The 25298-nt window shown below is 31.5% G+C and overlaps 3 protein-coding genes across 3 annotated transcripts; all 3 read left to right on the forward strand.

Annotated features, from left to right (window-relative positions):
- On the forward strand, positions 1-23479 carry LOC119831040. Its single transcript, XM_038354265.1, has 5 exons — positions 1-331; positions 5311-5370; positions 21117-21282; positions 21626-21744; positions 21831-23479. Exons 2-5 carry the CDS (start codon positions 5344-5346, stop codon positions 22551-22553), a joined length of 1035 nt encoding a protein of 344 aa, XP_038210193.1. The 5' UTR covers positions 1-331; positions 5311-5343; the 3' UTR covers positions 22554-23479.
- LOC119831041 lies at positions 6627-7927 on the forward strand. The gene has a single exon (XM_038354266.1). It carries the CDS (start codon positions 6772-6774, stop codon positions 7555-7557), a length of 786 nt encoding a protein of 261 aa, XP_038210194.1. The 5' UTR covers positions 6627-6771; the 3' UTR covers positions 7558-7927.
- A 330-nt stretch (positions 23480-23809) lies between the features above and the next one.
- LOC119831282 (probable serine/threonine-protein kinase dyrk2) lies at positions 23810-25258 on the forward strand. The gene has a single exon (XM_038354583.1). It carries the CDS (start codon positions 23810-23812, stop codon positions 25256-25258), a length of 1449 nt encoding a protein of 482 aa, XP_038210511.1.
- The last annotated feature ends 40 nt before the right edge of the window (positions 25259-25298 follow it).

Below are 25298 nucleotides of genomic sequence, written 5' to 3' on the forward strand. Positions count from 1 at the left end.
GAAACCCGAAGCAGTTTCAACAGAACCGGCGCGTGCGCAACACGCGTTTGTTTTTCAAGCCTCCAAACCCGATGCGATCGCGAACGCGACGTTTTGTCTCTTAATCTTTTTGTTCTAACAATTTGTTTAAATGGAAGTATTGAGGACACACCTCATTTCCCATTGTTGCGATTCTCTTTAACATGCTGTGAATATTCTTTGTTAGCTTACAATAGCAGTGTTAGTTCTACTTTCGTAAAATTCAAATTTAAACTGTCCCTGTGAATATAAACATATATAACGTTCTATATTTCGTGTTAGTTGAAACGAAAAAGAATTGGTCTCTAAAGAGGTTGGTATTAATAAATACGCACTTATGTCATTTATGCACTATGGTTACGGATTTACCTAACAAATACTTAACAACATTGTTACACTTATCTATAAGTTCAGTCCGTATTGCGACTACCATAATATCATCAAATAATTTGTTATAATAAAAAATTACAAGTTTTTAGTATTTTTTTAATGTAATATTAGCACCTAAACTATTTATAAACGTTTTGTTTAAACATGTTTTAATCCCTTATTATTGCAGGCGTATGCCATAGTAGTATTAAATCGCATCTGTATATGATCGCAATTGTTTAATATGAAATCGCATCTATTAATAATTATAAATAATAACTGCACAAAACAATAATTACATAGCGTCTCCGCTGAATCAACGCAACTTTATTTTTAACTATATACAAAATCAAATTTTACATTTGACCATTTTAAATGCGTTGTATATAACATACAGTATAATTATCATGCAACTATCTTACCCTATAAAGCCTTCGTATAATTTCAACTCCCACGCATAATCAAACCGACCCTGCCCGTCAATGATAAAAATGGACCTGTGACTATTAGCGCATGTTATGTCACTCCACTGAAATGCGAAGGTCTTGTATTTGCGGGACTATGAAGTGACCTTACATGAATGATTACAGTAGCCGTGCTATAATAGGACAAAAATTAATCATACGTGAAATACTGAGGTCATAACCAACCTACCGATAGCTAATCGTAAATCAAACAACTATCATTTAGTGGCACCTAGCAAGATAAATTCTAAATTAAAAATTTCATTCAAATTCATAGCTATCTCTTCAATCATTCACACCTTATTTAGAATAGTGAATTTTAATCATGATTGAATCCTAGTTAAATTCAATAGGGTTCCCTTTATTTGTCTCCCAATAATTAGCAATTACGAGTATTTATCTAAGTAATAAAAGACATGGCGTGACGTTGACGCACGATTAACCGTTCCACTTGACCGCTTTATTTTACAAAAAAAACCTAATGAGTTAATTACTTGAAAGACGAGCAAACCTTGTCTCTGCAGCATCTTTGTTTGCACATACCAACACTCATTTAAATAGGTCTGTGATTAAATATTTGGAATAATTAAGGTGCATCTAAACCTCAGTATTTTTCGCAACTGAATATTTGGGTACATTTTTTTAAACATTGTTATGAATACGCAGTCGCCCCAATAAAGGCTTCATAAAATGTAGCTACCAAAAACAATTAAGTTTGTAATCAATGAAAAACAAGTATGTGTTACTTCTGAACACTAAAATACTAAAACAAAAATCCTTTCGTTAATACATGAATTAAAAATAATTTCCCAAAACTAAATCTATATGTCAGGTACCCATACCCACTAGAAGATACGCAAATATGAAGTTAAATCAACCCCGAATAAAGTACAACAGTTTAACGCATAGATATTTTTTGTATCAATGGTTTAAAGTCAACATTAATGAACAATAACGACGATATATTACAATATTGTGGTTATTTATGAACAGTTTTTTTATTCCTTTCAATATTGTAAGAGTTCTTCCGTCATTATGCATATAAAATAAAATCTTATTCATAAGGCAGTATCTGTACAACGATTAGAAGAAAGGTACCTATAACAGTTACTGTTGTAATTGTTATACGTTCGGAAGTTAAATCAGTTCGTTAATTGATTGATTACCTATTATTTAACTCAAGGCATAATATAGGGAAATGGAGTCTTAATCGAACGTGTTATTATTGGTTAATGTAGGAAACAATAAGTTTTTCGCGCGTTTGTGACACGCTCAATTACATTGTATGATTTGTAGATACTGAATTAATTTGAGTTTGTAATAATTGTTCATACATTTTTGTCAAATAATCGATTACAATTTAAGCGCAAAGTAAATTAAATATTTACGTTCAAGAAAATTTAACTTGTAAACCAAATGAAACGAAGACTAAAAAATTTAGACTCAACAGTTTTCAAATCATAATTTGTATACTATTATGCAAAGTATATGAAAACGCCTCCATTATTCCGACTATTTATTTACTTTTATCAATAAAATATGACAAATTCAGCCGTACAAACATTGTCTACATCTCCTATGGTAGAACTATGCCTAAGGAAGCATTTTTGATGTCAATGAACACATTATTTCGCAAAAGGCAAATCAAGATCATTAAATGTTCTCACTAACTGTGCATCGCCCACTCTATTAATATAAACAGATTCTCTAGTGAGATAGTATTTTCTTATTTACATATATGTTCATAATTTCCGAAAATGGAATCACATCTGTGGAATATATAACGGAAAAATATGTAATGAGTGGGTATTATTTGGTGTAATGCTTTCGTGTATTTTATTAAAACCCGTATATATTTTACAAAAATATGAGTTAGATTGAGTAGTTGATTTAGTATCACAGATGTAATTATTGTGTTTTTGTACGGATCAGATGCTTATATTATATTATACCAATAAAAATTATATCTGCAAAAGAATTTTTTACGAGTGTATCGTAAGCTAAATCAACTGCAATACAAAGAATATTCATTGTGGGAGTCGAGCTCGCTTCGATATAAAATGAGCCAGCTCGCACCGGGATAGTACCACACCCTCATAAAAGACCGGCATTAAATAGTAGCGTGCTTCATACGACGAGTAGGGGAGCCAAAGGCCCGTTACCTTTTCTTCACCCTTCCCGGTTCATTCACCTTTTCCAGTTGTCAATCCTTTCCTTATCCCTTTCCCCTATTCGCGCATTCGCAGAGCCGCTACCTCTCTGCCCGCTATCACATAAAAAATACAATATAATAATATTTATGATACGAATATTGCATGTTTTGGTGAGATATATAAATATTTTTTTCTTAATTAGCATATAGTTATAATCTGGATGTTTTCAAGGCGAGAGTGAATAGGTTTCTCTCAAGCAGACATGTCACCACCTAGATCACTTCTACTTTCCATCAGGTAGACCTGTGGTCAAATGTCTGCTTGATCTAATATAAAAAAAAATAATTTAAAAAAATTAAAAAAAAAAGCCGAATAAAGCGCAATGTTGTTTGCCAATCACTGCATTCTATATAGTTAAATACTTTCAAGAATCAAATTGAATGATTTGTAATATTCGTATTCGATCAAGAATTTTGGCTTAGATCCAATATTTAAACGTTGCATTAAGAAGAAAAAAATAGTAGTTTAATACTAGGCAATGGTGTATTCGTTCAAAAGATTTACAAAACGTTTGGTACATAATAATATAAGTAAACCACAACTCTTGCTGACAACCTATTGAATTACTTATCCGCGTTTCTTAACGTCATAAATATATAGCAAAACATGATATTACTCAAGCAATTTCTAATGATGAAATGGTCATCTAGTTAATTCAGACAAATTGATTTCGGCGGTTGTGATAGCGAATTATTGCGTAAAATATACTATGTGCTGCTATAATCTACTTTTGGCTACTGAAGTATTTAATTAATACTCCATGTGATTGCCTTAGTCTTTATGTAATGTACTCGTATTTTACAAACATATCTAAATATGGATCACATTTTATGTTCAATAAATTTCATTTCATTTTCCGACGCAAGTTTATTATTGTGCAAAATGCGTTTACATTTTAACATAATAATATAACGTAACAAAGGTTCTCATTACATAATAAGAATCTGAGAAAATTACGAACTCGGTGAAAACAATACTTTCAACTCATATAATTAAAACACGACTGTTAATGTTATGACCGTTTACAAGATAAAATTCAAAGTTTACCATAAATTGTGTAATGATCATATTTGAAAATAGCGATCCTCCCCGGCTTCGCCTGTGGTACATATATAGCCTTCCGAATAAATGGGCTATCTAACATTAAAATAATTTTTCAGGTCGGACCAGTAATTCCTGAGATTAGTGTGTTCAAACAAACAAACAAACTGTTCAGCTTTATAATATTAGTATAGATGTGAACATTTATTTATACTTTTAATTTATGTATGTTTAAATATGCCATATTGTTTTAAAAATAAATATATATTATAACATATAAAATTAATATATATTATAAGGTTTTACTAGTTCTATGAAATAGTAATTTTTTTACGTTGCTGACATCTTAAGGTACACAGTTATTGTTCAGATACGTAACGCCTTCTTATGCTGTGCCCCGATTGTAATTTATATGCACGGGATGCTCCCCTTTTCACTATCATTTCAATATCGCTTTCTATTTATGCGGTCACATTAATTGTTATGTATCTAAATATAAAAATATATACAACAATAATATTTTTCACAATATTTTCGCAAAATTGTACATCTTGATTCTTGAATACAATAAACAAAAATGAACTCTATTAATTACTTAACCAATTTTTACATTAAATATGAGTTGAAATATACAATTTAAATAACAAAATAATACAATAGCATATCTATGTCGCTAATACAAGCGGTTGTAGCGTTGATCGTTACCTACATTTTCAATGTCACGAATATTTCTTGTCATGACGAAGTGCATTCATCGCAAACACATGATCGTTACGACGATTAACACACATACAAAACACCTACAAGTTACCTTGTAAATTGGAGCACACGACACTTACGTGAAGCTAAATGGATAACAAGCATTCGTAATTAAGGGCACTGTGGGTAGGATATTTCACAAATCTTAATTTTATCAATACGTATTAAAACACAACTATACGAGTATAGTCTATAAATTGTTTAAAATTTTATTACTCAAAGACATCTATTCAACCCTATGAAAAGCATTATTATAATAGGAAGTCTATTATTAACTTATTTTAAACATAGCAAAACATTATTTTTTAAATGGAACTTTAAACCTTAGGACACTTTATGGATAAAGTTAATAGTATACCTATTTATAAAAAAAACCTAGACGTAGCGCATATATTAAGTGTAATTATAGTGTCATGCGACTTAATAAATAACCAATTATTTCACAGATACTACGGTGCTCAATACGGTTGTGATGAACAATGTATAAACAAGAGCTACTGATATTGGTAAGTACTTATATATTACTTTTAAATGAAAATAAGATTCACCAACATACATATTTATTAATAGCTGTAAACAATTTAATAGAATTCGCTAGTCGATGTTCCTTATGGACTAGTCAATAATCAGACCTAAAGTTTTTCTTCACTAGGTATAGAATGTCTTGGGATTAACACTTACGCGCAATTCACTGGGCTGTAGTCGGTCGACATAATCAGATACTCGTATATGTAGATATCTATTCCTATATGTATAATAAAACAGTAACAGTAAGTAGATCATTTCGGTTCAGTATTTTTTTTTATGTTGAATAGAATGACTGCAATATGAAGTAACTGTGGTTAATAAAATAAATACCTACAGTGTAATTGAATGGATTGTTAAAAATTAAATTGAGTTCCTTTGTTACAAATAGTTCATAAATAGTTGACTATATATACGCATCTACAGTTATAAATAATTTTTACTCGATCTTTTTTTGAAAATGCATGAAGTGCAAAATTATGTAGACCACGCCAGCTTCCGCTGCGGCAATATATAAAAATACATAAACTTGGTGTTTACCAAGTTTCTGCATTTGCATACAACAATGCATTAGAGTGTGATAAATATTCTAAAATGAAGTTGCGAAAATTTTATTAAGTATTGTAAGTATACTATGAACATATTATATGCTACAAGACATTTAGATAAAGAATGTACAGAAAGAGTCGCATTTTAGTTTTAGTTGTGGTTAGGAGATGAAAAGAAAAAATGCTGTAATAATTTATGCGATTTTTTCGACAATCTTAAAAGAGAATAAAAATATTTTTGTTCATAAATAATGGTAATCGTGTGAAAAGTTAATCTGCTTCGATCTAAATCCTTACTTCTGTGTTTTAAACATACCGTAATCCTTCAACTCAAAATCCAAATAATACGCATGAGAAATATTTAAATTAGCATTTTACATCTCTAGGTAATGAAGCGGATGATAATAAAAAGCCACTTCAGGCTTTTCGAATGTTGTTTTTATCTTAAAAATGGAACCTAAAAATATGAATTTAACGTTTTTATTTTTAATATTTACTCAGTGTTTCATACGTAAAATCTTTGCGGTGAGATATTTTAACCATCTTTTGAATATATGATGATTTTCATATGTTAAAAAATGTATATTTTCAGACTATCATCATGTTTCTATATTTTATTATAAAAGTATTTGTATCAGTACCACAAATATGATATAATAATAAAAATAATATATTTTTCAGCACTATAATAAAGACGTAGTTTGCATCATAGAAAAGGTATGCTATAATTGTTTGACATGGTTTTTTCCACCTTTAATCCGGACTGTTTAATTCTAAACCCATTTTAATCAAACCAAACTACTCTTCCTTCGTTTTATATCGTTTTTTGATGAAATGATCATATCAAATCTTTTACAGGGAAATCAAATATGCAAAGCGACTGAAACTCGAAAAACGGCTGACGTAAACGTTCCTTCACACGAACCGTATATACCAACAATACAACCATCAAGTTTTTATAATTGTTCATCCCTGCATTGTGATCCCATTAAACTTGACTCAATAACACAAATATCAAACCTGGCCCAAAAGCTAAGGTTTTGTTTTCTAGAAGGGAAAAAGTACACATGTCAAAAATTAAAATATCAAAGCTTCAAAAACATAGATAAGTTACTATTTTTATCAAACAATATACCAAACAAAGTGTTCTATTTTGTTGACTGTTTGTTGTACTCGGACGGGGCGCGTGTGTGCCATAGAAAGGACGAGACGGATTCTCACGCCAAATTAGTCGATACTGGGAACATTGTGCGACCGAACGAAGCCAACATTCTTTCGCAGGATGAATTTATATGCGAACAGAGTGAAGACAAAAGAATTACATGTGATTTCAATCAATATGTGCCGTATAATGATGAGCATAATTTAAAGGAATCATTAAAAACGAAATCTAACGTACTCTTAAAAACCGGTACCTTTCTAGTGAACCTCGACTACAATTGTCTGACTTCCTGGTGTGGGTATTCCGGGGAAGTTTCTGCTACTCGCAGAATAGAGCATTACGAGCCACCGGGAGGAAAAGTGTACCGCTGCTATTACGCAAAAGGGCAACAGGCTTGCAAGGAATTATACGGTAGAATGAGGTCAGTTTACAACGACCGAGATTGGTTAAGTTCTTGAGACATGATACGAGAGACAATTTATATAATACACTTTACAAATACCATTGGCAAATGTTGCTTGAATTTAGAAGTTATTCTTTATGAAGCTAGTGAAATAAATGGACGCAAACATATAACCACATACACATAAAGTGGGGAACAATTATTATTGTGTGTAGCCCCCACAAGTAAACTACTAAAGGGAGAAGACAAATTTAATTATCAAAAACAAATCATGAAAAAATAATCAAAGTACCTATTATTGGAAATACCTTAATCCTCCATCATTTCTATTCATAAATAATCTTAAAACGAGGCGTAAAACCACAACAAAATCATAACAATGAATACTTGTACGTATTGTTCCTAGTAAGGTAGGTTAGTTCTGCCGTCAGCATCATCAATACCAATAAACAATGATGATGAATTTGATTGCTGTATTTTAAATTGTCTTCATAAGATATACCTACTAAAATAATAATTATTATAAATAACATATAAAGGAATTTCCAGAACGAAATTTCATGACTAATGCAATCTATTCATTACTTTTCCACCGGAAAATATTATAGAAGGCACTTAAAATGCACAGTTTCGTCAAGGAACACATTTAACTAAAAAGCTCTACTCTTGTAGCCCTTACTTGTCCTCAACCTGTTATATAATGAGCTAAAGGTATGTGGACCGTGGTGCAATGTTATTACGATTATTAAGTTCACCAAGTCACTTTCGATCGCTTTGCCAGTGAAAGTGGACGAAGTTTCAAGCACTTGGTTGCCTACATATTCCAACGGACATAATAATTATTATGCAATTGTTATATCAATTACGTACGATACTAAAATCGACTTTTTATAGTCTGTTTCCTCGGTTCATAACAACAAGAATTTAAACGTACTACATTAAATAATAAACCGTATTAATACAGTATGTATTGCATGTACAAGTTTTTTGACCATCTTTATGTTATAATGTAAGCTACATTCACTTTGCTTGCTTCACATCATCATCTTCATCAGCCCGTATTTTTTAGTTTTTCGCGTAACATAATATTATAATGTTGCTTTTATGTAGAATATTCTGGTCGCCCCGGATTTGCCCAGGTAGAGGATATTTGGAATTATTTAATATACGTTAGGAGGTTTTATCGTAATTCAGGTGGAGACAAATCCAACCATCTAAAAATCATCAAAATCCACTATGCCGTCTTAGAGTTATAAGTTGTGTTCCTATCACGAGCTTCCCTAATATTATAAGTATAAAGATACATGTAAAAATTATTAATTGATAAAGTGTAAAGATAAAACGTCACATATTGAATTGTTTGTGTCTACAAAAATATTACCAGTAATTATGTAAATCCTTGTATGGAGTAATATTATTCGTTAATATTGCACTTGACGAAGTTACTCCACATTCCACTTGATAAAGAGAACATGTTTTTTTTATATTTCCCGTCTTGTAAGAAATCTCAAACATTACATCAAAGTATTGCATCGTCACATAAATCATAAAACTCTCTTAGTAATCTGTGCTCCTTACAAAATTTTGGTATAAAGAAGTTTTTCATACGATCTTGCGAAAACAGCTTATTAGAACATTTTGTCCGATATTTCAAAGAACGGACTCTGTCATAATGATTACGAGCACTTAATTTAATTTTAGAGAAGCGTAGAAAATATGCGCAATGCATAAGAGCAATGATGCAAAAAGCAATAGATTTTTTAAAGAAGTTACATAAATGAGGCAAATACTGCATTAAAGTAAACTAAGCACATTTTTGCAAGTTCGTAATTGATTGGGTAATTTTAATTTTCTTAATCAAAATATGCGCACTCCGAATTGTTACAGTATCCTGGCTCTAAGAACATAGCGGTCATACACACTCAGCGTTTGTATGTTAAAAAAATGCTATACAGCCTTGGTATGATAGATCCAGCGATAATTTTAATCTGATGGGGACTTCGTATAATGTAGTATAAAGGGCCAGAGAATCATAAAAATTTCACCTATAAACCCCGTTTAAAAATACGTGGAACTTAAAAATTTAAATTCCTGTCCCACAATATTATTACCATTCATGACATTTGTTACCATGGCTTTAACAACAAAACAAGAAAGCATAGCCCAAATGCATTCGCATGAAGTACGACACGAAAGATTTTATGAATTTCAACACGTTCTGTAACTGCAATTTATAGTTATAAATAAACATTAAAAATCTTGGAAATGGGATCAAAAGCAAGTGGGTAAGAGGCCGGTTTACAAGTACGCAGCGCTGGATAAGACAAAGAGCCAATGTAGAGCGATTTATCGAGCCACTAACCGACATCTTGCGTAACGCACGACCGCATGTGCTGGTAGGGTTTAATACACAGCCGAAAATAATATTGGTGTTCATAACTATATAAAATATAAATAAGTATTAACTGCGCCAATTGTAAATGCTGCGTACAGCGTATGCAGCGTTTATTTACTAACCAAAACCCCTTACTTATAAAAAAGAGTCGTACAGATGGAATTATGCATATTATTTACATAAAAACCTGTGGAATCATTATCACCTTTTAAAAACCCACATTATACTCAACTGGGTACTTTTATCTTAGCTTAAATAGGGACAGAAGCGGCTTTATTTTATTTCATATGATGTTATACGTAGGTATATTTTACAAGTAGCGGCAGCCCTACTAGTTAGCGCTGTGACTCGCAAGTTTCTGACACTCTCACGCTGACCATTAGGATACACCCACTAATTTTATAATAAACTTGAATCTATGGTATTTATTACTGACCTGCTTACAAAATCATAGATTTATGTAAGACAGAATATGACTAATCCTATACCGAAAGTCATATAACTAAATATCCTGTATCCGGCACAATATGACTAAATGAATAAGGATTACTTTACAAACTTCCATTAATAGCAGATTAAACTTATATGAAGTTTATTTCTTTCTTTAAATATAGAGTGTTATTGTTCCGAAGGCTGATTCCCATTGTCGGTATTAAACACATCTGATTACCAAAAATTTTAATATACCAAATAAAAATATACCAAATAAAAAAATAAAGTAAATTTATAGTTTTATAATTTAGGCAATAAAGAATAATTTTAGGAATTTATAGCTGAACGAGTATAGTATTATGGTTCAACATTACAAATAACATCATGTATAAAGACCGATAAATATCATTTATAAGCACACCATCGCTTCAAATGAAATTGACGACCAATGATGATTGCATTTCGGTCTAGGTCACATAACTATAAATCATTCTGTTATTATCTACAATATATCACCACATGTTCATTTTTCGTTTTGAATCATAACACTTAAAGTACTCGTATGCACATATATTACATACAACAAATTGTGATTTATATACCTATATGCAATACAATGTTAATGAAATGGTTATCCTTGTTATTTAAAATGAATCTATGATAAAATTCTCAGGTACGTTTGTCATATCTAAACATAATGTATAATATTTCAAAGTATACATTGTAACACAAAGATACAAACGATCCGTGATTTGTAAAGCTCATATTCTATTTGTCCATTGATTTGTGCATAAATATTAAAGTTCTTATTGGTCTCGTTATAAATCTGTTATTTGGAAAAAAGTATATGGGCGATAAGTTAAATGTCTAATATGTGATTGCATATACTACATTCACAGCCTCGGTTCCGTTCAGAAGCAAAAATGCAAATTTAATAAAGAAAGGCGATTAGATCATTTTGAAATTCTCAACTAAGGCGTAGTAACCTTTCCCTTCTTATTAAATAAAAGACATTTCTATGAAAAATAAGATAAGCGACATTGTTCACAAATTTGATATACCCTTCATTGCCATGCCATTTTAGTCCCTATACTCTTACGTATACAGTATACATATTCAGTAATCCATACTTAAAATGCTATGGAAAATCTTACGTATTAAGTAGAGCATGTTATTATTCATAGTGCCTAGGTGCAAATACTTGTTTATTATTCTGTACGTGTTTAGAGTAAATAATCAGAGCATTATATTAAATTATCAATTTATATAACATACCTTTGATTACATGCATAAATAGCTTAGAATAGCATTAGCTTGACTCACATTTTGATGTCAACAATTAGGTAGCAGTTAACGCAGCCGTTACAGGTTTCTTTAACTACAAGAAAAAAACAGTATCTATTATTTCCATTGTCGCTTTATTTAGCTACTTTAGTTCATAAATTATTGTATAAATTTATCGTGAGAAATCTTTAGCGACCTAGAACGAAAACTATAAAAATGTGAACCATTCGACAAATTGTATTAGCAATGACGGCCACAAATACACCTCATTATAATTTTGAAGTATGTCTTTATTTTGAAGTAAATATTATATTTTTTTATTTTACAATTAACTACAATAAAGTAAATATTATGTATAAAGTTGTAGAAAATGTATCATGGAATAATGTTAATGAAAAACAACTACCTACTTAATTCCTAAAATAATCATGTTTTTGAAGAATTATTTGTAAAATGTTATACACGGAATGGAGAATATTTAGCGTGTACCTATAATTAAATAGTTTTTCTGACAAACCATTACGTATTAATTAACAGTAATTAATTTTTTACAGACACAAATATTGAGATGTAAAGCAAGAACATTGTAATTTTTTTCACGAAATGTTGAGGAATTATTATCTTCAGTATATGCTTTTCCTAAAAATATGGACGAAGATTTACTCACATTACAGAAGACTACTACAACAAAAAACACAAATTTTATCTTTTTATTTTATAATATTCAGTTCAAACACGACAACTTAAGGTATTTCATATATTATGCTCTGAAAAATAAGACTACATATAAAAATGTTAGTTATTAGTTTTGTTTAAATACTTCCAAATTAGCAAAGAAAAATTTAGACGTTATCTACCTACAACATATCCCAGTAATAACTATTAAACAAAGAACATATTCATTACGTTTTAAAGTTCACCTTGCTGCAAGTGAGTAAGAGCAACACAAGAAACAGGGTAACAATAGATTGTTATACCGAGGTCTTTGCCAAAATTACCCACGTTCATTCAACAAAACATACAAGTGAGCTGCTATTAAGATGCGCCCACAATCTCACCGCCGCGTCGTCGGTAGTAGATTAATCACTAAGCGTTACACCCACCTCTTAGAATCCCGGCGCCCATAATAACATAATCGAAACCAATGTTATAAACGCTTTTATCACCGGCATCGACATTATATTCCCATAAAGGAAGATCGCAGTTCTAAGTCTTAAAGGAAGCTGTTCTTTGATGAGAAGCGAATAGATGGTTGGGAACACAAGAAACAAATATTCGTAATAGACTTTACCTGCAGCAGAATTTATTTTTAAATAATTAATGATTATATTTAACTGAACCGTCTTAAAAATTTCAGAACTATACCAAATTTAAATAATTTAACATGACGGGCACCACTTTTCAAAAGAAAAAATAATCATAAAAATTGTATAACCCAGTTAAAAGTTGAGAGGTAACAAACACAAAAATAACAAACGAATTGGTAACCGCCTCCTTTCTATGAAATCGTGTGAAAAATTTATGTTTTGTTATTTTTATTAATAATTACAAATTTAAATGGGAATTCCACATACTACAAGTATCTATACTCTACCGTTCACGAAAATTTTTTCACCGTCGGATACGTATCTACGTACCACTAATTTAGATGACGAATAACAAGATTACGCTCTTAAATTATATAGAGATTTTTTTTTATTTAATTAGAGTCATAGTAAATAGCAGCTCATTTACAAAAACGTATTATCGTATGTAATCATAATATGCATAAACGGTTACACAATACACTCGTACATAATAACACTTCACACAAATATCCAATTAATAAAACTGTTGCTAATCAATGGATTATTTACACGCTCAATGATTACGTTCAGAAACAGATTGCTCTGGTACTATTTACATCATTCGCGCTATTAATACTTTATACGATATGCACATATAATTTAATACATTATTGATAATAGCGCAATACGTTATTATAGCGCGAAATTTTTAATATATATTTTCTTACTAGTAAAATAATTCAAAATATTGTGTTTCAATCAACAATGACAAGATATTTTCTAGGCTCTGCGATATAATGTTATCGCTAGAACGACCGTTTTGGAGGCTCTTTTGTTTTGAATATAACAATACTTGACGAACCTTGTTAAGAACATTCATCCAACTGTGAATGTATGTCATTCAAGGTTTTTAGGAAGTATGTATTATTTTCGTTATGATGTATAGCTATTTCTTATATTATACTTTGAAAACATGTGATGATGATGATGGACAGTAAGATATCTGTTTCAATCATCATGTGTTTTTCATCTGTTCATTGCACGATGATGAAATAATATTATGTGATTTATAATTATTCTTCTTCATGTATTAGATGTCATATTTACTCTAATATAATCTACGACCAAAAATTCTTACAGAGATCTGTAGTTATTTATACGATGATTTGTATAAGATTTTAAGAAAAAAAAAACTGTTATTATTTATTTGAGAAATATTTTAATACCTTCGTGACCAGTACACATAAACACTAAGAATTACAAATAATATAATTGGTATACATTTGTGGCAGTACACGGAAAGCTTTTGTAAGACAGTTAATAATTACATTCGGCAAAACATTTACCTACTAGTATAGTTGCTAATATCCTTTAAAATCTAAGCGGGTCACGACTTCATTTACGTAAAGATTCGAAACGTTTTGACCTCATATCGCAGGTTGGCGTCCGCGTGGGTGAAAGCGATCGCAACTATCCTTCGTAATAATATCCTTACATGGCTCTTAGTCTTACCGTAACTTACTGCGGGATGTGAGATTTCACATACTTCGAATAATCTTCAGTTTAAGAACCTTTAATAGTTGAATCCTGTTCTAGTAAATAAGGAAAGTTGTAGAACATATATCGCATAAGATGATATTAGACGGTGAGCGGCCCTATTTAGAAACTCGAGTGTTAGGACTGGTTTTCTACTATCGTAACACTCCTATTACTCTATATTTATTATTTATATATTCTTCATAATAGGCATTTAAAAGTAACTAATGAATTTTTATTGATTTAATTATACACACTTTTTAATCTTTAATTAACAACAGTTTTTAGTGAAACTACAAGTCTAACTGTGTTATAAAAAATGTTAATCACTTTTGAATATTTGGATACGGTAGCGACAATCACAAGAAAACATTAAATATATTAGAGCTATACGGTTATCCTGCTTCCTGATGTAATTTTAGTTTTTCAAATATTTCCATTGTTTCCTTTTATAATAGAACGTTATCTCTGTTAATATTACAAACGCGAAAGAAGCTCTGTATGTCTGTCTGTCTCTTCTTCACGCTTAAACAAGTGAACAGATATTGATGAAAAATTGATACAGAGGAAGTTTTAGACTCTAGAAATGATAGGTTTTTATCCCGACAAACTCGCCGGAACGGAGAGGAATGTTTTTCCCCACACTACCCCTCCGTCCCTCGAACTGTCGCCGCAGAATCCGCGGCGAAAAGTTTGTATGACATGAAGCAAAAATTAATAGCATAAGTTTTGTCATCACACATCTTTTTTTCATTTAATTATACCTAATAAACTCTAAATTCCAAATAAAACTGTATACATTATATTATAAAATTATTTACTTAAAAACTGAAGTAAAAAGTTGTAACGAAATATTAAATATAACTAAAATATTCAATCAAACCTTAAGTCATCTTATTGATATAGTGCCGTCCGGTATAAAATTAGAAAGTGCATTTCGGCACATGCCAAAGCGTATGTTGTGCAAAAGTATTGTGTAATAATACATCAGGTGTTTGCTTATTTGATTTCCGATCGGACACATCGAATTTATTACCGGACCTTACCTTAGCATGTTTTCTCGTGTGATCTTGCACACGACTTGAATCTTAATAATATTCATTTACTTTATATATACGAGTATGTACCTACAAATCTTGTTCTAACTGTAAACCCCAAAATAGACATTAGTAATATAAATAATTTAGGTTAAATTGGAACGTATACCATTCCAAATTGCGATTGGGAATAAATTACGATAAATAAGAGTTGGCACAAAAACTATTTTACATTGAACTATATTTCGAAAGCCAATGAATTTGTTACAGAATGAAGTATACGAAATGTTAGTAATGAAATGCAATGCAATGTATGTTAAAAGAGTAAAAACTAAGAGATAATGTATTAATTTTATTTATGGACTGAATGTTATATGTTGTTCAATAATTTTAATTTTCGATTTTATAAGTGTTTAAGTATTTACGAATGATTAAAAATCAATCAATAATTGAAAACAAATTTATTACACTTAAAAACAAATGTGAATAAATGGGCCAATGTTTATATTTATTTGTTTATACATTTATACTTATAACATAAGCAGTAAGCAGATGCTTCTAGACTCTGGGCTAAATTCTTATAACAGTTCAATACCTATGACAAATCTACATTTATAACATAAAATTTATCTTAACTAAGTTTAAGAACCATTTAGAGGAATATATATCTAGTAGCGAAGGTGGATGATTCAGAAACCACCTGGTCATTTCCAACCACAGCTCAGAAAAACGATCATTAAAACAGATACTAGTAATACCATGAATCATATTTTTTCGCCTAAAATCATGTAAAGATAGATGGATGTATATATTTTTATTTTGAATACAAAGACAGAATATTAAACATTCAGAATTACTGGTAATTATATTCTTTTATTATCATATTATATCTCTTCTGGACATACAGAAGCTGTTTTAGATTTCTCAGCTGTTCAGAGACATTTATGATATCAGTGGTTTTTATACATATCCTTGCATCGAAAACGCAAAAGTTTTCAAAAATGCTATCTACTTTTACGTATGCATATTATTTTGGTTCTTTAGCGCTCTCAACGTGCTTCCACCTTCTGTTTAAGATATGTCTTATGTAAAAAATAAAACAAATCTTTCACACACGCTTATCAAAAAAACCTTAAACTGTTGACCGTGTAAACAACCAACAAGGTTCAAATCTTCAGATAAGATGAGACTTAAGTAATTTATATTTACGAAAAATTATATTCTAATGGTGAATAATCGCGTGACAGTGCTTCAGCAAGGTTACATAGCGTCGACATGCAATTACGTCAGGCGACTGCTTTCGTCGCGTGAGAACTGAGCACCTGCGTATTGTATCGGGCATCACTTTCATTGTTTCCGGGGAACTTGTGTGCGGAACGAACCCATTAACTCACTCATATCGTCGCATACATCTCTTCTCGACTGTTGTTTCACGAATCGGGACGTAATTATATCTTTTGATTAGTATGATAGCTTATCATTTATTGTTATATATAATTATCATTACAAGATGCTAATTTTTTTATATATAACTTTTTAAGGTGTAGGAAGAAATAAAATTACTTTGTCTTTCTTCCTGCGAGCTTCGTGGCTAATGAATGTTAAAAATGTTAGTATAATGGAAAAAGACTAAGAATTTAATACAAATACATTCTTATACATAATGGATCATTGCAACAACACAACGGTACTTACTACTCAATGTAGCGAAGAGAGCGGTCGTTAAGTAAGTTAACGCACAATGCGTTTTCCTCCACATCTGCACTCTAAAGCATTGGTGATTTACAGTTAGTTTACATTACCTTAACGGATAAATAAATAAATAAAATTTGAAACCAAACCTTCAGCAACAAAAATACTAATAGTGTATGGCATCATAGTAACGATAATATTTATATAGTTATTGTAAAAAATGTGTATTCCAAACAAAAATTTGATATCGTGGTATTATGTTACAATTTATTAAACTAATCCAATTGCCAAGCCTTTGATTGAAATTGAAGCATATCGGCTCCGAATTAACATTGATTAGTCAAAATACAGGCACAACATGAAACAAAATTACACGGGCTATGCCTTTGACAAATTCACATATAAAGAAGAAATCTTGACTTTATATTTAATTTTAAAAATCTAGGTAAAATAAGTTCGAGGACCATTAACTTTAATTACTCTTTATTCTAAAACATCCCAATTATTTGATATACATATTTTTGTTAAATTTTCCATATACGGTGATTTGATTTGTCTCTCGTATATTTGGTACTCTATTCGGTTATAATTTTTCTACTAATTATTGGAAAACACACTTCGCAACCATATAGTTAATATGTATTAAGTATATGGTTGTATGGTTGGATATACTACTCGTAAGGAAATCAAGAACGCCAATTTATTAATCTGTCATTAGATATACAAAAATGTGCATCATGTACCAACGTAATTTACGATAATTCAAGGTTCTTGTGCGCAATGCGGATTTGCGCGCCCTAAGCCCACACAGTGCCGTGGGTATCGCCTACACCATTGGACATGGTCCAATGAAACTGCAACCTTAACAACTAAACGCTCTCAATACAATTGCCTTCACAGGCATCGAGTACCTAGCGCTCCCACCGGCAAAACTCATGATCTCATACCTCAGTGACGCAGGCAATCTAATTAAGACAGAATTTAAATTACAATTAATATTAATTTTTAATCAAGTAAGTCGTACACAAAAAAGTGTGACCGTCTACACGGAAGTCCTATTGTAGTGACGGGTTTTTATAGAATAAACTTTTTATGAATGTTCATATAAAGATATTTTCGTTAATTTCATAACCAAATATGCGTTTCCCATGGCCAATTGTTTAAGGATTAGTTACAACGTCATGTAACAAGTATCTTGCTCGATTATGTAGGTGTACAAGCCAACGACAGGCATACAAAGTCAGCTAAATCGCAGTAAAAGTTAGCAAAAAGCTAATTCTATTCCAAGTAGCGCTATCGCTACGCCACATCATGCTTATGATTCAGCATAGCCAAACGTGATTCCAGTAAGTCGAGAGGATGAATTTAAGTTAAACATTTTACTCGCTATAAGATAAAGGAAAACATGGAACTGTTTTAAAAAAATGCCAACACATATATTTATTGCGGCTATTTGGCGAACATCAATTTTGAATGCTCAACATTTGTGCTGATACATATATTGAAATTTTGCTATATTAAACAATATAACCATCGTTCTCGTATGGTCAGCTACCATTAACAGTTAAATGCTGTTATCATAACAAGAAATTAAAATGGGTCTCGTAGAATGGCGACCCTTAACAGGATAATAAAATGAGGTCGTGAAATTATTATATTGTTACCAACCCTTGATAAGTTTACAAACTACGAATTAAATCCGTCCGTTTAAAGTGGGTCAAAATCAAGTCTGAATAGTCGGTTACATACAAATATATATATTTTTTTTTATAGCTAAGCAGGCAAACGAGCAGACGGTTCATCTGATGGAAAATGATTTCCGCAGGTGAAACTAATTAAAGCGTGGCAAAAAAGTATGACAACATTTATGACTACTGAAATGTAATGAAGATGGCGATATTCTAAGGGTATGCCCGTAGGATACACGTTTAATTAAAGTAATATTTGAGCAATTCCGTGTCGCTGTGTACACAAAGACAGAGATATCTGGACAATTGGCACTTTTATCTAGGCTACAAATATTTGCAAGTTAAAATACGTACTACTTTAATTACGTAGTGTACCTACATTGTACAACATACATGAGTCACATAATGAATCGTGTGTTTATATCGTTGACCAAATCCAAGCCAGTACAAGGTCCATAAATGGACCACCGATGACTGATTATGTTGTCATACCACATACTCCAATTTTGTAAGTATTTAATAATCCTTGCGTCACTTCCTTTAATTGTATAATAATAACATTACATAAATCCTTCGGTAAATTATCAGTGATATAGGTTACCGCGTTAAAAGTTCAGATATGTACCAATTCATATTCAAGTACTAGTATTGTATCATCTGCAGTTTAATTAAGAAAACAACTTTTTAATTATATGTTAATTATGTAAATGTAATAAAAAATAGACTATCGTGGTAATTAAACAAATTATGAGTAGGTGGTTAAAGAAAAAAAAGTATATATATACACGTCATTTTTTATTTGAGAAGCAGTTTTTCAGAACATTAAATTAATCTGATTGGATACTTACAAAAAAGAAATAAAACAACAGCAATAATGTATAGTTTATTTTTAACAATTTGATGGATACGTGTCTTAAAGTTAAACTAGTTCCGTCAGCAATGAAGGCCATTCTCAAATTTCTGTTAAGGCTTTTAATTATTTTAATTAAAATATTTGCACGTTTCAAGAAAATGTTGGATTAGTATTTTTTACCTGATTTTTATTAGAGCAAATCGTTATGAAATGACTCACTATTTGATATAATTTGTATGCTGTTAGAGGTCTAGGAAGTTTATTGGGATTCTATTGGTTTCGACCATCATTGCCAACGAATAGAATATATTAAATTTTCACCTTCATATGGACCTGCTCGGTTCTTGCTCGTTTACAGCATAACCACTGTTTTTTCCAGAATGTTTTCACACAAAAGTTATGATAGCTTGTATTAAAAAAATACCACTCTAACAAAGTATCTCCTTAAAGTATTTTATTTAATTATTTTATTGGTAAGGTCAATACTAATTTAGTGAGTTATTCGTGAGTCTGATTCTTTGTTTAATATGTCGGTGCTCTATTAAAAACATAATTTGTTAAATTGCATGTTCAATATATTTATAAAATGATGTTTTTAAATAGTGGTACGACAATGATTCATATAGATTTTTCCTAATGACGCCGTAGAAAAAATGCCTGCATAATGTTTCCTCAGTTCTTAGTTACCTGCCCACGTATGTCTCCGAGGCTAAACCATCGTGTGTCAACTGCTGATTGTTATTATTGTTATTCTAGTGTGTTTATTCGTCACCTTCAATGTTCATTGTAACTAACTAATTGTAATATCGGTAACATCGGTATCGACGTTAAAGCATTAGCAAATATTACGGCCATAGCCGAAGTTAAGAGTTGCCGAGAAAAATTGTCAGGCACATGAATTAGCAATTATTTGTTTATCTTCAGTAGATTTGATGCAATTTAAGAATGAACAAGTTCTTTTCTCTTTCGTGAGGTCGTCATGCTTATATTTAAGAGGATGGTACTTTTTAAATATAATTCTTAATAAGTTTCTAATGTGTATGTATTAATGGAATTAAGAATCTTTCAATGAAAATGCATTACATGTTATCGTCATACTAATTTTCGTCTAGCAATCTTACTTTAAAGAGAGTTAGTCATTTTCGGGACAAGACTAAATAGCAAGCTGTGTGTCCTTGGCATCACAAACATACTGTTGTACTATAGAACTAAAAAATCCAACTCCCACGCCTTTTAAACCATTTATTAATAAGACTAAAGCATTAATCAAATCCAGCAATTTTTATAATTCGTGGATACAAATCAAAAATTGAGCAGATTGTACAAAAATATGAAAATCTTTGTCATATGTCACTACGGAATGGAAAGTTTTCTCGTTTATTAATGTTTCAAATTATCTTTTTTCAAACAGATGTGCGCCTGCAGTGCGTTGGCTGCCCTTGATGGTTACAGCGCACAGCAAGACCCTGACCAGTTCCACATTCAAACTGATGAAGATGATGAACGTTACTTCTTGTACCAGACACACAACGGACAATATAGAAAAGAGCGGAGGCTCAAGGATGGATCCGTTGTAGGTTAGTAAAATGTGCAATACCTATTTAAATAAGGAAATGAATTCATATCCAATATCATTATAAGTGAAAGCATGTATCTAAAGGTGAATAACAAATTGAATTGAATTTACAATTGCACAAGTTTTTATGAATTTTTATCTAATATACCCTACTTACTTACTACCTTCATAGGGAAGAGTCGGTGCCACTGTCTTCTTAATTATGTACTATATAAATTTTAAGCTTACATGAATTATAAATCTGTCTATCCAATTATTAAATATATGTGTATCGTTGAAGCAAAAACAGATTCGAACAATCAATAGAAATAAATAGCTATACATTGTTTTATCTGGGATTCCAGGTACAACAGGTTGGGTGGGTGCTGATGGATATTTGCGCTTACAAGACTACATAGCAGATGACCAAGGATACCGAATATATAAATCTAAAACCGTTTACGTAGGTGACCGATCTATTGGGGTAAGTCTACTAAATTATGTTATACAAAAAGAAACTTAATAACAAGTATGCAAAGTATAACGTAAAACTATAAACTTTTGTTCCAGGAGTCATTAAAAATTGCTAAAACGGCACCTACAGATTCGGGTTTCAATATAACACCAGCTCCAGCACCTCATCCAAATCGCGGCACGCCACGGTTTAGTACTACAACAAAATCGCCATTATATCCCTCAACGACTTTGAGGCCTCCCCAATCTTACCCAAAAGAAGTCACAGCTACCCCCACACCGATTCCATCATCAACACCTACGGTTGAAGTGTCTCCAAATTCCATCGATACATCCACTTCCTATAATTTTAGACCTACAGTGCCCCCTATCACTTCAGATGAAGCTGCCTCAACGCCTAATCAATTTGACTACGATGTAACAAACACGAACGCGATAGACGGATACTATTCAAGTGATACTACTCCTTATAAACACGTTGATATTTTCAATCCCAACTCCTATAGACATTCTGATGACTGGATACGCAGGCAGAGACCTGGAGTCCGGCTGGGAGATGGATACACGCCACAATTCCCAAGCTATGATGGAATAGCATTGAGAAGAAATGGTTTCCGTTATTATCTTCCTAAACAATACCATGAAGAACAAACACAAAACTCGGATGAAAGAATCGGCAGTTTTGGTTATGTCGATCCTTTTGGTATTCGACGCGTTATTTATTATAATGCTGCGCCAGGACAAGGATTTCAAATTCGCAAAAACAATAGATACGTTGGTCATGACGCGACTCCTTATGATCCTAGACCAATTGATTGATAATTATGATGAAAGTGATATTTAGTTACCACCTACTATCAGTATTGTTTAAAATATATCGGTAGAGACAAAACGATTGATCCTCGAACGACCTCTTAGCCATAACGCTTAGGCATTACTTATTGACTAAAATTTATTTATTAACAATTACGTGAACACACGTCACAATATGGCACGAATAATTGATGTGCCATTACAACGTCTAATTTAATAAGTATCTCATTATGTTATATTTATATGTATATTACATATCAATTACAAATAAAAATATTAGTATGTATAAAAAAAGATATTGGCAAAAATAACACAATTTTATCTTCATTGCTTTAAAATTAAAATAAAAACTAAAGCGGTGAAGAAGCAATAAGAGGACTACAAATGAATGCAGCCAAAGAGTCCAATTTTTATATAAATTAATAGTTAATTTGCTTTTAATAACATGAATCAAGGTGCTATGTATAACTTGTTTTAACCTATGTAATCGGTTGTCCTTAATAGTTATTGAGAATAATTTGTCATTGTGTTTTTTTTATGTAGAGGATTATGTCTTATTTATACAATATTGAATGACGACTTGTTCCAATAACTATATAAATAAAAATATAACATATTTCCTAATCATGTTTTACTTTGTCGATGGCTCTTTTTGTAAGTGAAGTTGTAATTACATTTAATTATTATAATTCTTAGAACTAATAATAGAATAGTTTTGCACAAATGCCCTGTTTTGCATTCACTAATTACATATATGCTTATGAATTAATGATTTCATAATACTTCACACTGATCATAATCTTATACAACTTACCTAATGATCCAACGTAGTTAAAGGAAACAAGTATGTTTTAATTTAAAATCATTATATGTCACAAGTTAGCCCTAATTAGGTAAATGACGACATGTTGCAATAAAAGTATTTAAGTAATTAATAGTTTGTCTTTCAATAAAAGAGCTTAAATTCATTTTTATCCATCAGATTGAAGGAGACATCACAAGGTATGCATTGACAATATTCATTAACATTAGATAAATTTTATTTATTTGTTTGACTATGTGTGAATTGATGTTTATATTTATTTTTCAGAATAATGAAGTTATACATATTAACTATTAGTTTGTTACTTGTTGTGCCTATTTGGGCAGATGAAGGTGTAGGCCAATATTATGACGAAGATGTTGATGATGGTGATGATGGTGATGATGGCGATGATGGTGATGATGGTGATGATGAAATATATATTTACAATGAACCTCCAATGTTAAGACCGAGTAAAATTTTGATGGATGAGATATATGATCCCAACTATCAAGTGAACCCAGAAGCTACGCTTACGTTTAATTATAAACAAACAAGGGATGGAGAAAGCCCACATCAATTAGAGGCAAGAAAAGAAAGCGTTCAACATTACTTTCGTGTAAGAAAACCTGTACCGAAACGGACTATCTTTCATATCAGAAAAAACAAATTTGATGAAAACAAAAGTCTAGAGACACTTGCTAAAGATGCTCTCATACTTACCGAATTAGGAAAATTCGAAAATTTGAGTGAACAAGATCTTACTCCTGTATCAATACAAACAGCTCAAACCGAAAGAAGAAATAATAATGACGATTCTAATTTGCCACTAAGTTTCACTGAAACATCGGCGTTAATACCGAAATTGATTACAAAAGGAGATCAGTTACCTCCTATGCGTCTTCGAAAATTTGGTAGTTTTCCCGAATTGATTGCATCAAATGCTGCTTCTTCACAAACTCCTCAACCCTTACCCGAAGAAACCACAGCTTTCCAAACCACTGTTCAAGAAGTCAAACATCAAGATAATCAACAAACTTCAGAAAAATATACAACAACTCCGGCAACAACCGCCATGACAACTACAAATAAAAAAATAAGCTTAACAAATGACAACAGCCATCGTGAACCGACAGGTAAAAATGATGGTGAAACTAAACATTTACAGAAAGTCGAATATAACACTAATAAGAATAATGATCAAATACTAAGTACTTCGACATCGCTTCCTGTTTCAAAGAATATACCCCAACAAAAGCGTATGCGACATATAATTCGAAGATTTAAAAAAATCAAAAGTGCTCCACAGGACACAGTTACTGAAAATATTTCAAATAATTTACCACAAAATACTGAAAAATATGTGATACCAAGAGAAGAAAACACTCCGATTGTATCTGATGATCCAAAAACCAAAGAAAAAATCCTGCCACCAACGACAGAAGCTATTTTAACTTCTATTGCAACAAGTACTTCCGCGCCAAATGTTAAGACAATTAGGAATTTCCGTAGACATTGGTTACATTCGAGATCAACTACAAGTAAACCAGAAACGACGAGGTTTATGCCGACATACGCCACAACAACCAATATACCAGACGTATCAGATACGGTAACTAAACCACATTCACGGCGTATGCGTTTCCGTAATAAAAATAGGAAAACTAATAGAACAATTAGGCGCCAGCATGTAGAGCCTGAGAATTTACCCGCATCCTCTTCGCAAGCAATGCCTTCATCGACGGCTGTTCCAAGTACCACGCCCAGCAATGATTATGGCAACAGCGATCGAATTCCTATCAGTACGGAAATCACAACGCAAGAGAAACCAAAAGGTAAATTTAGCAAAAATAATCCTCCACCACCATTGCCTACCTTATCACCGTGGTATGATGGATACGGAAAGTAAATTTTCATATCTTCCATATTGCCTATATTATTTATATATT

Source organism: Zerene cesonia, chromosome 13, assembly GCF_012273895.1.
Source record: "Zerene cesonia ecotype Mississippi chromosome 13, Zerene_cesonia_1.1, whole genome shotgun sequence".
Classification (NCBI taxonomy): Eukaryota; Metazoa; Arthropoda; class Insecta; order Lepidoptera; family Pieridae; genus Zerene; species Zerene cesonia.